At 36.1% G+C, this 15980-nt stretch overlaps 1 protein-coding gene across 1 annotated transcript in view; it reads right to left on the bottom strand.

Moving 5' to 3' along the window:
* Positions 1-15980, bottom strand: part of NR6A1 (nuclear receptor subfamily 6 group A member 1) — a 254995-nt gene that overhangs the window by 208775 nt on the left and 30240 nt on the right. Inside the window, exon 2 of the mRNA XM_036913969.2 lies at positions 8912-8953. Coding sequence (XP_036769864.1) covers positions 8912-8953 — 42 coding nt within the window. The remainder of the gene's footprint in view (positions 1-8911; positions 8954-15980) is intronic.

Raw genomic sequence — 15980 nt, forward strand, 5'->3', positions numbered from 1 at the left:
TTTTAAGGATGTGGAACAACTGGAACTAATAACATGTATAAACAACTTGGAAAATCAGCAATTTCATAAAAAGTTTAACATACATCTACCATATGACCCAACAATTCTTAGATATATGTGTACGAGAAATAAAAACATATATCCACAAAAATCTTGGGTGAGAATTTTCACAGCTGCTTCATTCATAATAGCCAAAAAGTACCAACAGCCCAAGTATCAACAGGTGAATGGATAAACAATATAATCAACAGGTGAAGTGATACAGCCAATGGAGCACTACTCAGCAATAAAAAGAAAAGAACTACTAACATCTGCAACAATGGGGGTAAGTCTCAAACATACTGTAAAACACTACACACACAAAAGCATATGTTGTATGATTCCATTTATATAACATTTTAGAACTAATTTTAGGCAAAACTAATTAACATGGCAAAAATCAGAACTCACTGCTTCTTAGGGTAGAACAGTGGGCTCGACTGCGAAAAGGCATAAGGGAATTTTCTGAAGGGATGGCAATATTCTGTATCTTGAGGGAATGTGGATTACAAGGGTGCATGCCATCGTGAAAACTGCTTGATTCTTACAGTTAATACCTGTGCATTTCATTATATGTAAGTCACACCACCATTTAAAAAAGATAAAATGTACATTGGCTTTGGAATCACACAGGCTCCAGCTCTGCCACTTACCAGCTGTGCGACTTTGGCCAAGCATTGAACTATCAGTTTCCTCATCTGTAAAATGGGAAGAACTAGTATTGCCAGAAAGAACAAATGAGATAATGTTTTCAAACAATTAGCATACAGTAAATGTTAACTAAACATGAACCAAAAAAAAAACCTAGAAACCTTCATGTATTTCAACAAAGGAGAAATATGCAGGAATGGCTACAGCAGCTAAATACTGGGCAGTTCACATATATTATCTCACTTATTTTTTTAAAACAACTCCTAAATGGGATTATTACTGTTTCATGAATGAAGAAACTGAGCTTCACAGTTGCCTATGGTTACTTAGCAAGGAAGTAGCAAAAGACAAATGCAAACTCTCACTCCTGTTTTTTTCACTGTACCATGCTATCTTCCATTAAGGTCACTCTCAGCAGTGTAACCCTGCAACTTCCAGGACAGTACAATTCATATGAGAAGCTACTAAGGCTCCCTCCATTCTCAATAGTACTGTAGTGTCAAGCCTGATACTGAAAAGGAAGGTCAATTCTGATAGCATGGTTACTGAATGGAAGCAAAGCTGCAAGTACAAGCCTAAAAATGCTGCTCTAGGCTTTTATCCTGTTCTTGGGCTTTGAGATGGTTCCTGCTACTTGAAGACACCAATTCCCCTTCCTTACAACAATTTCAAGATAAAAGAATTCTGAGAGTAAAATCTGTGATCTAAGTGGAAAGCTGGAGTCTGGGTGGCTCAATCTGGAAGAATAGCCTTGAAAATTTGGTTGAAATGAGAGTGAGACTTAAAAAAAAAAAGCTCATTTTAATCCAAAAGCCTTATTTAAAAAAAAATTGAAACAGAAATAATAAAAGCTACTCTGAGATCCCATTTATCCAAAGATACTACTGTTAAATAATTCAGTGGATCTAAAATCTGCCTTTTTCTTCATGATTCTATGGTATCATACCCATTGCATGGATAGCCATAATCCATTTAACTGGTCCCCTATTAAACTTCTGACCTGTTTCCAAACTTTCTGCTATTTTAAACGCTGAAAGAAGTATCTGTGAATACACATTTTATATGCCTGTTGTTTTTTACAAGATAAATACCTACATGGATAAATTATTAAATCTGTAATTTTAAATGCTAAATTTTTAAATTTTAAACTGTTAAATGTAAAGATAAACCTGCACATTTTCAGTTTTTACACATATTTTTGGATTATACTTATAAGAGTTCCCATTTTCCCACACTTTCACCTGCACTGACAATGATCATTCTTGCATATTGGAGTTGCAAACTCAAATGCCTACAGGAGACTGGCAGGAAATGTAAATGAATGAAGGAGGCCATATGAGTTTGTGACAATTATGAGTGCAAGCATTAGACTTTCCAATTTATTCAGAAGGCCAGAAATCCAAATTTTTGTGAAACTCTTGTGGGTTTTAAATGTTGACAACAGCTTTTATCTAAGCATCTAGTTAGCCAAAAAAAATACATCTATAAACCAGACTATATTTAGAACACGGAATTTTGTGCTATGGAGAAAAAGACTTTGAATTTTTTCAAATGTTTTTTTGTTTTCCTATGTTTACCAACAGAGGATGTATTTATTCAATTTTGGTTCCTAGTGACTGTCCACACCCTTCAAAGAAAGAAGCTTATTTTCTCAGATTCATATCTACAACAAATATTGGACCAAAAAAAGAGATAAGTAACTTCAGGTACAGAGGCTAAAGAATGATCATAGCTGACAACGTGTGCCCCACAAAGGATAGGAAGACTCAGGCCTGGGTTGCTAAGCTCTCTTCAACATACTTAGAGCACTACAAGATTTTTAGAAAAAATACTAATTTGTAAAATTATATATAACTTTGAAGAGGGTGGCTTTAATAATCTAAGATTTCCCTCCACTACTTGATATGTTTGCCTAACAAATTTTCTTTGTGAGACATCACAAATGGAAGAGAATTCCCCCACATTCCTCTTGTTATCACATACTGAATTTAAACAACCACTTTAAATGAATATTTAAATATTTTATTTTTAAAGTGAGATAAAACACAGGTTTACAGGAATTTTTCCCTGCTCTCAAAATGTTACAATACTTCTCCCATAGAAAGAACAATTTCAGCAACCTATCTAGCTTCAGAATTTCTTCTCATTCCTTCTTAGTCATCCATTACAAATCTCCAGACCCAGATGTTCAAGCATTCCCTGCACCCACCAGAGATAATGACGGAGACCCTTACTATCCAAGGACCCAACAACAGCCTTTGAATGCAACTATCTTTTCATCAATTGTAAACAAGTACTAAACTCGTGGCTCCATAGGGAGTCCCTACCCAGTCAGTAGAAACTCTGAAATAAGGGCAAAGGTCAAGGGGATGAGAGCTCAGCCTAAGCTCTGGATCTCATCCCACCCCCACCCCGTTGTTCAAAAGAATCCTTATCAGAAGGGAACACCCTAGCAAAAGGGCACATTCAGGAGACCTGAGCTAGCAGTGATCTAGCAGGTTCAAATGAAGCTTTGCAAGCAGGCTCTTGAAACTGTTATGAATGCGAAATACCTAAATCATGAACAGAATGTTGTGGAGGAAAGGTGACATCAAGGGGAAAACAAGGGAGATTTGTGAATTTATCCTCATTTGTTTCAGAAAAGAACCTGTCTGATAAAGAGTGGAATAATCCTGAACCTGAGCCACAGAAGAAGTCTCTTTGGGAACCTATATTCCACAGTGAATTATTCTACTTTGTGTCCAGAATCATTCTAATATATGCAAAAAAGCCCAAGTGACATGAAAAAGTCTTTATTCTTCTGTATACAAAAAGCCCCCTTACATGTGTTATAAATGATTATATTGCCTTAAACTCTTTCATTAGCATTTGAGACTTATCAGTCAGAGAGCTAGAGATAGAATAGAAGATTATTTAAAACAGCAGCTCTGCAGTATCAGATACTTCGTTCGTTACTATGTACTTTGGGGTGAATCATTTAACCTCTCCAGACCTCAGCATTCTCATCTGTAAGATAGGAATAGTATGTTTTTAAACAGGTTTTATGAGTGCTTAATGAAAAATGCATGTGAAGCCCTTAGTGTGTAATAAATATTAGCTATTATTATTACTATAATGTAGTAAAAGCTACATATCATCAAGTTTTGTGTCTGTCTTCCTGACTAAACCAGAGTCCCTTGAGGACAAGAACCGTGTCTTCACTTGGCACACACATCCAAGAGAGGAAGAAAGCAGAAAGGGAAGAAAGAACAACAGACTAGGTATCACAAAGTCAAACTTAAAAACTAGATAATTATATATGATATAATCCTTCTCCCTTCTACAGAACACATGCAATGTGCCTGGCACATAATGAACACCCAATAAATGTTAATTTTCCTTCCTTCCTTGATCTCTAACACCTAGCCACATTTGGGCTCATGTGAACTGTTTTCTGAGATAAAATATTGTGACCTATAGTTTGACAACTAGGAATGGATCCATTAGGACATGGCATTTTGAATAGAACCTATGGGTTCTAAGATGTACATTTCTCTTTTGCAGCTTGAAAGATCAACAAAGTCTCCTTAGAATCCCGAAATATTTGAAAGATGAAAGCAAAATAAAAGCAAGCTAGCGGTGTTAAACTTATTCTTACATTGTTTTTTTATTTTGTCCATTCATCCTGCTTTTCCCCATAGATGCCTGCTTGGTAGGCATCTATCAGTATGGCAAAAGGGCAAAGATTAATTTAACTTGCTCTTCTCTTTTAAAATGCCCATTTACCTAGGTCCTTGATCATAGGAACACACACACACACACACACACACACACACTTTAAAGTCTGAGTTAGCAAGAATCCCATGCAGTGCTTTCTACATGGTAATGATCAGATTTTTAATTGTTCAAATTTTTTCTTCAACATGGTCTAAGACCTTGCTACTGACCAAAGATAAAGTACATAATCTGGATACTTATTTTAAATAAACAGAGGGTTAACTTCCTTAGTTTCCTAAGAGGTTAAATAAATGAATTGGCAGATGGTCAGGAGGCTACCTGCTGCTGATTGGAGGAAGTGGCTCAAAACATCCTAACAGTCAACCAGATGGTAAAGAGCAGTCCTGGCCAAAGTAGTCAACAGTACACGAGCTCTGCTCCTCTGACAAAACTATTGACTTGAAGCAGTAACTTACACCTGCTAACATCTGGAATGATTTATCTTTGTGTCCTTAAAAAACACAGACTAATTTAATTAAAGTGCAATTATAACAGCCTAGTACAGAGAAATTGAGAATTTCAATAAACTATCCTAGAATAGCATACACTTAATATTATTTGCCATATGCCAAACTCTGTTCTAAATACATACATTACTTCACTTAACCCTCATATAATTAATCCTCGTAAGCCCTGTGAATTAGAAATAAATTTTTGCTCTCCCCATTTTTAGATGAGAACACTGAGGCACAGAGGTTAATTAATTTAGCCAAGGACACAGTTAGTAAATATAGAAGCCAAGATGAACCCAAGCAATCTTGGGCCACAGTCCACACTCTTAATTCAGAAGAGCTCACTTAGACAAAAAGCTAAAGGAGTCATTTGAAATGCATACAAAAAAATTTATACAAAAATATATGTTCACTGTGGCCATTATTAGAATGTAGAGAAAACTGAAAACAACCTAAGTGCCTAACAATAGGAGAATGGTTAAACAAATCTTGGTAGTTACTCCCTTACAATGAAATACTATCCTGCCTTAAAAGTATTCATGAAAAATGTTTCATGACTTGGGACAGTGCTCCCAATATAATGCTGACTGGAGGGGGAAATGACACAAAATTGTATATATATAATGATTCCTAAAGACATAAAAACTAAGCTCAGACATAAACTAGAAAGACATATTCTCAAATAAGAAAAAATGGTTATATCCACCTGGTGGAATTAGAGGTGTTTATATTTTTCTTTTAGTGTTTTCCACAATGAATATGTATTATCCTACTATCAGTTTAAACAAAGGCAATTATTTTTTCTTTAAATCGAGCTGCACCAAGATCCTCAAGCAGTTGGTAAAAACAGCTAAAAAGCTGCCTGCCTCTGCCTAACTTTAAGTAGCTACTTTCCTTGGGTAATACCACTGAACATCAAATAACATAGAACATACCAAAAGAATGCTCAACTTTGAAACTGAATTAAAATACAAGTATTATTAATTTTGTTTAATGTTTATTCTGTTATTATTTGTAAGATTATGTTACCAGAACAGAAATAGATTTAACTACTTAGAGGCCAAAAACTCAGGAGTGGATTTGCTGAAAAAGATAATAAGGGACAAAAGTATGACTAAGGAGGAAGAACAGCTGTTGCTAATCCAACTATTTACCCTTTGACCCTCTATCTGGCCAATAACTGAACAGTATCAATTGTTTTCCTGTATTATGTGCTGTTTACAATCCCTGAGAGGCATGAAAAGAATTAATAATTTAGCCTAGAAAGCTGACAGCCTTTATTGGGGAGCCCCTTGTCTGTGGAGCAGAAATCAGAGCAAGGAGCTATCCTAAAGTCACAGGTTCCTTTACTGTTCCAGTTTTATAGCCTAATTGGCATCCAAACATAAATCAATTATTTCTCCTGTTTTAAGCAACAATGCCTTCTATTCTCTAACTTCCCTTGTATCAAGTCAGTCCTTGTTCTCTTTAGTTTTACAACTATACGGTAAACACGATGGCTGAGGTAAAAACTCAGGGAGCAGGGCAGACTGGGGTTATGTGCAAACAGAAGCATGGAAAGGTTATGCTGTTTTGAACTTCTCTTGACCTTTGACTGCCCTTGTCCCTAGCTTATGCTAATGGTTAGGGTACAGAGATGCTTCTTGTAGAAATGAACTTAGCCTGAACCTGTGCCATAACATTGGACTCCAGGGAGCTCAGGAATCATAGGAAGAAAGGGAGAACATGGATAGCTGCCCATATTCTAAACATGGCTACCCATCTGCTCTATCACAGAAAAGGTTTAAAAAAAAAGCCATCTGAATTGGATAGTCAGTTGTTCCTCATCTAGGTCCAATATATCCCACCTGTTGATCCAAAATTGCTGTCTATAACCACTGCCAAGTACATTAGGAAATCAGCAATGATAGTATTTCCTGTTCTAAAATAAGCGTATGAATAACCTTTCCCTAGCAGGAACTTGACGAGTAGGTGAGGCGGCAGTGGGGCCTCTAAATTCCAAAGATGCATCACAAAGAAATCCCTATTGTTGTCAATCTAATGTGTAAAAGTCATGAGGTTTTGACATAGATTTTTCTCCTTCCCAGTCAGAAGCCATGGAATTTGCAGTATTAACATCCACAACTAATTAACACACACAGCCCATTTCAGTCTTGAGGGTCTGAGCATGCCCATTTGAACCCCAAGAATGGTTTAGACGAAGATGATGAATTGTTATTTCTGCCCACTTATTATCACATCTTTATATATTTCCTCAAAGAGAAAGAATAAAAACTCTAACTTCACAAAGATAAAATGGGGATGACTGATTATATTGCTCACATAAGCTAAGTGCAAATTTTAAAAGAAAAGTGGTTTTTTTAGATTCTCATTCTACACTGATATAAAAATGATTAAAAATCTTTTTATAAAAATGATAAAAAATCTTTTCATTTTCATGGAATGCTGAAGTCTAAAAATCACCATTATCTAGCTAGAGATTCTATGTGAAATGATAAGTGAATTAGGATTACTTGGCCTAGAAAGAAGAATAATTCAATAATAATCTTTATAAGAATATCAAGGGCCTTTCCTAGAGGATGGGCCATAAGCTATTTTCAATTGCTACTAAGCACAACAAAGGTGATTAAGTTTGAGTACTATGTGCTAATTTAGAGGTTTAAAAAATGCTTTTTCAAATAATTTCAAACAAATATTTCCCAGTAGACTATTAAATATATGAGGCTAGGACCTAGACTTATTTGTGTATCCTTCGAGACTAGAGCTGGGCCTGGAGCAGACAGAACACACAATGTTTAACTGAGTTCTCAATTACCTGGCGTATTCTATGTGTAGTTCTATTAAATTGTAGGGCACTTCAATTGTCCTTCCTAGCGTACAAAATGCTTCTAAGAAAGGACCATGACTCAAAAATTTACCTTTTCTTCCTCCTAAATGAAGGCTATCCTTAAGAGAATGATGAAGAGAAAATCATGTGTTCACCCATAGGTCCTGGGATGTCAGGTGGGACAGTGGGATAAACTGAGCCTATGTCACCTACAAAACTGTCTCTGAACTTTGACTCCTAAAAAGACAAATATATTTCCCTGGTATTTGATAAGCATTGTGGAACTTACTTTGTCTTACAATTAATTAGTGTTAGTTGAATAAACATGAATATTTATACTATTAAGGTATGTGAGGAAAATAGTGAGAATATCCACACTTTCAGAGATTTGATACTAGCCAAGATGGTAAGGTGAATTCACCACTTACCTCAGCAGAAGATTGGTGACAAACAGCCCCATGATTCTAAAAAGTACTAAAACTAGAAAAATAACTAGATCATCTCATGGATTCTAATTGAATAATCATACAACCTATTGGCAATATAGCAAAATATTCCCATGTTCTATTTCTATAGTTAGAATCATATCCCAGAATGATGTATGCCACATTTTGAAAGCACTGGAAAATACACAGATGACTATCTATGATCAAGACTTACATAGTCCTGAAAAGCATCATTTCATTAGGCTTTGAAATGGCCACCTTCATACCTTAACCTTAAGAATGTAGATGAAGGTGCTTTAGAAATTACACTACAGAACAAAGGTTATCAATTATAAATGTCTAAAACAAGCATAATCCTTCTTTTAAAAAGATTATGTCAAAACTAGTCAATCCTTTAGCAAAATGGTTGTGGGTGTATATGGTTCTATGTGTGCATAATGAAAACCCAGTTTTCATTGTTGGTTTCATGGGAAGACGGAGAACAGGGCAAGGAGATTAGTATCAAATAGAAATTTCTAGCAAACCAATTTTCTATTAAATGGCTAGATCCCAGACATTGAATAATATTATAAGAAAAAAGGAAAGCATAACTAAAAAAGATAGAAAGCTCACCCCACAATTATGAAGTGAAATAAAATCTAAGTCAATAAGGCCTATCAATGACACCTTAAGTTATACATTTAAAGGCACATACACATTCTTTTCTTACCCATGAACACTGGGGAACACTCAGAACTTACTAGTTCCTGGGTCCAGCTCTGCCAATTCATCCTGACAAAAACCTAAGAAGAAAACAATAGGAAAAAAAGATTATGATTCTTGAATTACTCCAACATGACTCCAAATATGAAAAAGCAAGTATCATAGTGGAAAAAAAATCCAGATTCAGATGTCAAATTTAAGTTTGAATCCTAGCTTTAGAACATTTAGTTACTTTATCTCTCTGAGCCTCTATTTCATCATCTTTATATTAAAAAATGGAGACAGTAACAGCATTTATCATTGACTAGAAATGAGGATTAAGTGAGATACTAATATGCTTATTTAGCACAGTCCTTGGCACACAGTGGGAGCTCAATGAACACCATAATTATGAATAAGCATGTCAATGTTCCTTGGAATAAAAATTCACAGGAACAAGAAGAAAACACAGGCAAAAATCTCTTGAATATAAACATGAGCAAGTTCTTCCTGAACGCATCTCCTCGGGCAAGGGAAACAAAAGCAAAAATGAACACATGGGACTACATCAAACTAGAAAGCTTCTGTACAGCAAAGGACACCATTACTAGAACAAAAGGGCAACCTACAGTATGGGAGAATACATTCATAAATGATATATCTTAACATCCAAAATATATAAAGAACTCACATGCTCAACACCCAAAAAGCAAATAACCCAATTAAAAAATGGGCAAAGGATATGAACAGAAAATTCTCCAAAGAAGAAATTCAGATGGCCAACAGGCACATGAAAAGATGCTCCACATCACTAATCATCAGGGAAATGCAAATTAAAACCATAATGAGATATCACCTCATACCAGTTAGGATTGCCAACATACAAAAAACAAGAAACAAATGCTGGCGAGAATGCGGAGAAAGGGAAACCCTGCGACGCTGCTGGTGGGAATGTAAATTAGTTCAGTCATTGTGGAAAGCAGTATGGAGGTTCCTCAAAAATCTAAAAATATAAATAGCATTTGACCCAGGAATTCCACTCCTAGGAATTTACCCAAAGAATACAAGATCCCTGATTCAAAAAGACATACGCACCTCTATATTTACCACAGCACTATTTACAATAGCCAAGATATGGAAGCAACCTAAGTGTCCATCAGTAGATAAATGGATAAAGAAGATGTGGTACACAATGGAATATTATTCAGCCATAAGTATGATAAACGCTTTTACAAAAGGAAAGCAAAAAGTGCTATGGAGACCTTTGCAACAACATGGATGGAGCTAGAGGGTATTATGCTCACTGAAATAAGCCAGGCAGAGAAAGACAAGTACCAAATGATTTCCTTCCCTCATTTGTGGAGCATAACAGAGAAGCAAACCTGCAGGAACAAAACAGCAGCAGACTCACAGACTCCAAGAAGGGACTAGCAGTTACCAAAGCAGAGAGTGGGTGGGGAGGGAGGGAAAAGGGTATTGAAGGTCATTATGATTAGCACACACACACACACGGTGTGTGGGGTCACAGGGAAGACAGTGTAGCACAGAGAAGACAAGTATTGACTCTGTGGCACCTTACTATGCTGATGAACAATGACTGCAATGGGGTGTGAGGGGGACTTGATAATATGGGTGACTATAGTAACAAACCACAATGTTTTTCATGTTAAACCTTTATAAGAGTGTATATCAATGATACCTTGATAAAAGAAAATCACAGAAAGAAAAACTTTCAATTTATTTTATCTGTCATGTTCTACTTAATAATACCAATTAATTTTCCAAAAGAAGGCAAAATATACAAAATATGAACTTAAATATCAAGCAGGATCAATTTGCATTTAGAAAGTATACTTCTAAGTGTCATCATGGTTCTCACTATAATTTAGACTCAACCACAATGGTCAATTATATCCTATAGATCTTCCTTGGTTCTCAAGTTATTGTCCTGGTCAAGTCAATTCACAATTAGATAACTTTTTTTAAAGTGCTTTCTTTCTATAACTATAATGGCAGCCTTTGAACTGCTGTGTTTTCCCGGACTTCATGTTTATCTGGAACTGACACTGTTTATCTACAACTATATTTTATTGAGGTAAATTTTGTGTTTGTAAAAAGGAGTTGAAAGAATTACTTAGAACACTCCAACTCTGGACCAGGTTTATTAGTTCAGTAATATCTAAGAACCATATTAAAGTATCATTTTTAAGTCAAATGTTTAAATGTCAGCAATTCCATATGATTCAACCTAAGAGTTTAAACTCCTTTACATACCCTAGAAAAAAAAGGAGTGTTTATGAAGTATTAAGACTGTCTAGGCCCTGCCACAGACATTTTAAATATTCTGTTGCTACTTATACTCTTTATAAGGAAGCAACAGCCAAAACAAACTTACTATAAAGGCAAACAGATTTTTTTTTCATATTGATATAAATACTGCACAGATTCCCTCCTCTGAGTCAGGAAAGCAGTCATAACCCCAGCCTTGTATAGTAAAGAAAACACTAGAGCAGAAATCAGGGGACCTAAGTTACATTCTATTTTTCCATTTCCTGCCTGTATGACAGTGAGTCAGGCACCACTGCTTAGTTGTTTTTCAGATCTCTATGAAAGCTTAGGGGTTAGCTCTCCAGAAGGCCTTCCCTGAGTATCATTAAGGTTGAGGTCTCTATAGCACCCTTTGCTTTCCTCTTGTAAAAGAATTTATCATACCTAAAATCATTTCCATAATGTCAGTATTCTTCACTATTAAATAAGCATGTTTGTCTTGTTCATTCTTTAATTTTTGGTATCTAACCCAATGCCTGACACAGAGAAGATGACCATGTACTGTCATTGTTATGTCAACGAATAAGTGAAGGAAATAAACCTTAAAAAAAAAAATCAAGTAGGATGATTTTACTTAAAATTTCCACATGCTTAAGAGTTTTACTTATACAAACAAATGGAAGCAATTCCTCCATTAATGAAATGCTATTCAGGTTGGAATAAAATACCTTTGAAAGACCATTTCAGGCCCAAAAAAGTCTAATCTACAACTGTCTGATTGGCTTATAACTATCACACTGAAGGGAGAAATCAAGCACAGTGAATGGGAAACACACAGCACGTGTTCTATACACAGCTGATGAAAGTTACTTTTTCCCAGAATGGCTGCCTACTTCTTCCAGTGTGCTTTCAAATCATCCTCAGTTTAACTATTTCCTCAGGAAAGCTTTTTCTTGCTTCTCTTACCCTGTGTCATATACAAGGTCACAGCCCCCTGTTATAATTATCTATAATACTTTGTGCACTCATCAACAAGCAAGTTCTTGTTCAATGTTTGACTTCACTATCAGACTGCTCATAGGCGAAGGCACCTGGCCTGTCTTGTCCACAACTGTATCTCCATTAGCTATCACAAGTCTAGCACAAAGTAGCTGTTCAATTAGCATCAACAGTAGTATCTTGACAGTAAAATTAAAAATAATAGAGCAAAACTAGGACTAGAGGGATATGAGAGCATTTTTTGTCATCAGATTTGGGCAATGAGAAGCCAGACCAGCAACTGGGAGTCCACAGAGAGGAGGGATTCAAGTAGCGGGTAGACTATTTAAACATACTAACTTTTTAAAGTTCCTTGCAACCTGGGCTGTTTGGCCATGCCATTCACCAAACATGCCACATCTCCTCTTGCCTTCCTATGCTTCCTCCTCCTTTTCCACTTGTTTAAAGAACTATTCATCATTCGAGATCCAGCTCAAATGTCAATTACCACTGTGAAACATGGAAAACAGAAGAGGAACCCTCCTGCATTCACCAAGGATAAAATAACAATTTAAATATTTGCCTCCTCCACTAGATAGTGAGCTCTTCAAAGGTACAAACCATGTTACATCCATCTGCAGAACTGCTTCTATGCCCATAACAGTTGCCAATACATTATGGAAGGTGCTCAAATGCAGGACAAACTAAACAAAATCCACAACCCTGCCTTTAGATCACAATCTAGGGGAAGAAAGTCACAGAATCAGAAAATTTAAGCCTAACCTGAAAAGTGTATGGAAGATCTAAATAAGGAAATGTGATCTAGAACATCAGAGTTTGGAAGCTGGTAAAAGTGGCTGAGATGCCAGAGAAGCTCACCTCACAGCAACTTCAAAAGCCTTTCTACATAAAGAGAATGGGAATCAGCAAAGCTGTGGAGAGATGTCAGGCAAAAAGGAAATAACTATCATTACACATGGGTTCAATATTGAACATCCTGCCAGAATTGAAACTGAGAGTAAGCATTCATTTAATATAAACTGACTCAAAAATACGACAAAAGCATGGGAAACCAGGGTAATATAATAGGAAAGTTAGACCTCTCCTAAATTCTAATTAAAGCCATTATATGATATGACTTTTAGGCAAATCAGTCCCTATTCCAGACCTCAGATTCTGGACATTAAATGAAAGGACTGTACTAGAAGTATCAAGAAAGGACAGAGCCTAATGCTTTTTCTGAAAATGAACAACATTCTGAACTCAAAGTAACTAGAACAAACACAAAGAGAACAAACATAAAAAACAAAGAAAATACTAAGAAAAATAGTTAATAGTGGGTATCCACTGCTTTTATCTAACTAGCAACAACTCTGCCCTTCTGCTAATGGCATACTGATTTTTCTTTGAAGACTTATCCCTTCACTCTCTCAGTCCATATGAACCAAGTAGGATTGACCCTAACACTGTTTTAAAATAGGATTAACAACAGCACCTACCTTAGAGGTCTGTTGAAATGATTAAATTAGATAGTGGTATGTAAAGGCTTTTCACAGTACTTGACAAAGTCAGAATTCAACAATGGGAGCTGCTACTAACTAATCCTTAAGGTCCTTCCAACCAGGGCTATATCTGTGGCAGCAAGGAGCAGATTATTTATAGGAAGTTAAATACTGACATTATCCTCAAACACCTGGGATAAAACCCTAATATGACTAATGTCACTTTAGTTACCTGGTGTGATTCTTGAATTGTTTTTCTAGCTTGAGCCTCTATTGCTTACAATTCCAGATAAATGCTGACCCCTAAGGAAAGAAGGACTCTTCATGTTTGCCTCAAAACAAATTCCTCCAATGGTAACAAAAAGCTCTGATTATGGAATTCGGCAACTATGTCTACATTCCCTCCTTCCAGCCCCAAGACTACTGGCTAATAATGTTGTTGTCTCTGGTTTTGCAGATCATCACTAGTGCAGGAGGCCTGAGGAGATATGGAGAACAATGTTAATCCTACCTCTTCATGACAAGTCAAGGGAATGACTAGATCTGGCTACCATTCCCAGAGTCTCACCCAGAATCTCAGCAACCAGATCTAGCTAGCAAAAGGATTTGTAGCTAGAAGATTCCAAATCACTGCTAGATGTAGCCTGTGTTTTCAATTCAACACAAAGACAAAGGTTATCAGAGCTGTTCAATGAAAAGACTCCTAAGTCACACAAGTACATAAACATACCCCCAAAACTATCTGCCTCACAGAATATAATATATTAAACGGGTTACAAAATACACTGTTCAGAGTAGGAGAAATCCAGGGTTTTCAGTTGGTGATTTAAATCACTTAAAAAAGGGACAGAAAAGAAACACAGATTGATTCCTAAGATAATAATCTTTAAGTCAGTGTGCTCATAAGCAACCTGAAATTTAGTGCAAAGCTTATATTCACTCGCCACGGTCTTACTTGGAAAACAGATGCATAGTGAAAAGCTCATGGGTTCAAGTTAAAGGTGGATTCAAATCCCAGATTTGCCACTATTTTTATGTAACTACCTTATGCCTATGTCCTTGTGGGTAAAATTGTAAGATTTCCAGAGTATCTCGCCTGGCTTTAGTGCATTTGCATATCCTCAGGGGTGGAGAGAAGTTCATATTCACGTCAATGGGTCCCTGGGCAACTGAGGACATGTCTGAACCTGAGAGTTTTAAGGGGCTTGTTTGCTGGCCTGCTTCTTCTGGAGCAGGAGAGAGAGATGGCACTGGACTGCAGTTTGTAAGCAATAAACAGGTTTTAAACTTTAATTCTCCCTTTGACTGATTTTAGTTTTAAGAGGTATTTAGCCCCGGGATTTCCTCTACCCAGACTTACAGTCCCGAAATGGCGATAAAATAACCATCTTATTCAACAATTGTGAGACTTGGTAAATATACATAAACCACCTACTTTATGGCAAGTGATTAATAAATGGCTCTAAATCTAGGAATTTTCTTTAATGCATAGTAAGATCTACTTGACAAGCTTTTCTCTAAAAGGCATTTGGCAAGAAGAAAAAGGTCAGTGATTCCTCCATCGGCAAATGGCTACAGTGTCAGATTTAAAAGTCACTGATTCTTTTATTTACTATTTTGACTACAAAAGTATGTATTTACCACAATAGGATCTTAAATAAACTTTGAATATCTATTTTGTCCTAAATGTGATTAAATCCAAGCCTCAAACACTAGCTAATTGTAATCTGTAATGTTATCTTTTACAAAAGAAAGTTAAATGTTACTCCAGGCATGTTTTAATTTGACTGTAAGAAGGCGGTATGGTACCTTGATCCTGGTCAGACTGCAAGTCACTCAGCAGCTCATAGACAAAATTAAGTTAAGATCCTTAAAAAGTAAAATTCTACAATTCTAATCAAACATCCCATCTTTCATTAGAATTAATAACTGAACTGAGCAAAGTTGCAGGATACAAAATTAATACACAGAAATCTGTTGCATTCCTATATATTAACAACAAATTAGTAGAAAGAGAAATTTACCTAAACAACTCCATTTACAATTGCAACAAAAACAATTAAATACCTAGGAATAAACCTAACCAAGGAGGTGAAAGACCTATACTCTGAAAACTACAAGACACTCATAAAAGAAATTAAAGACACCAATAAATGGAAATACATCCCACGCTCATGGATAGGAAGAATTAATATTGTCAAAATGGCCATACTGCCTAAAACAATCTACAGATTCAATGCAATCCCTATCAAAATACCAATAGCACTCTTCAACAAACTAGAAAAAATAGGTCTAAAATTCATATGGATCCACAAAGACCCCGAATAGCCAAAGCAATCCTGAGAAAGAAGAACAAAGCTGGGGGAATTACAATCCCTAA

This window comes from Manis pentadactyla, chromosome 3, assembly GCF_030020395.1.
Source record: "Manis pentadactyla isolate mManPen7 chromosome 3, mManPen7.hap1, whole genome shotgun sequence".
NCBI lineage: Eukaryota > Metazoa > Chordata > Mammalia > Pholidota > Manidae > Manis > Manis pentadactyla.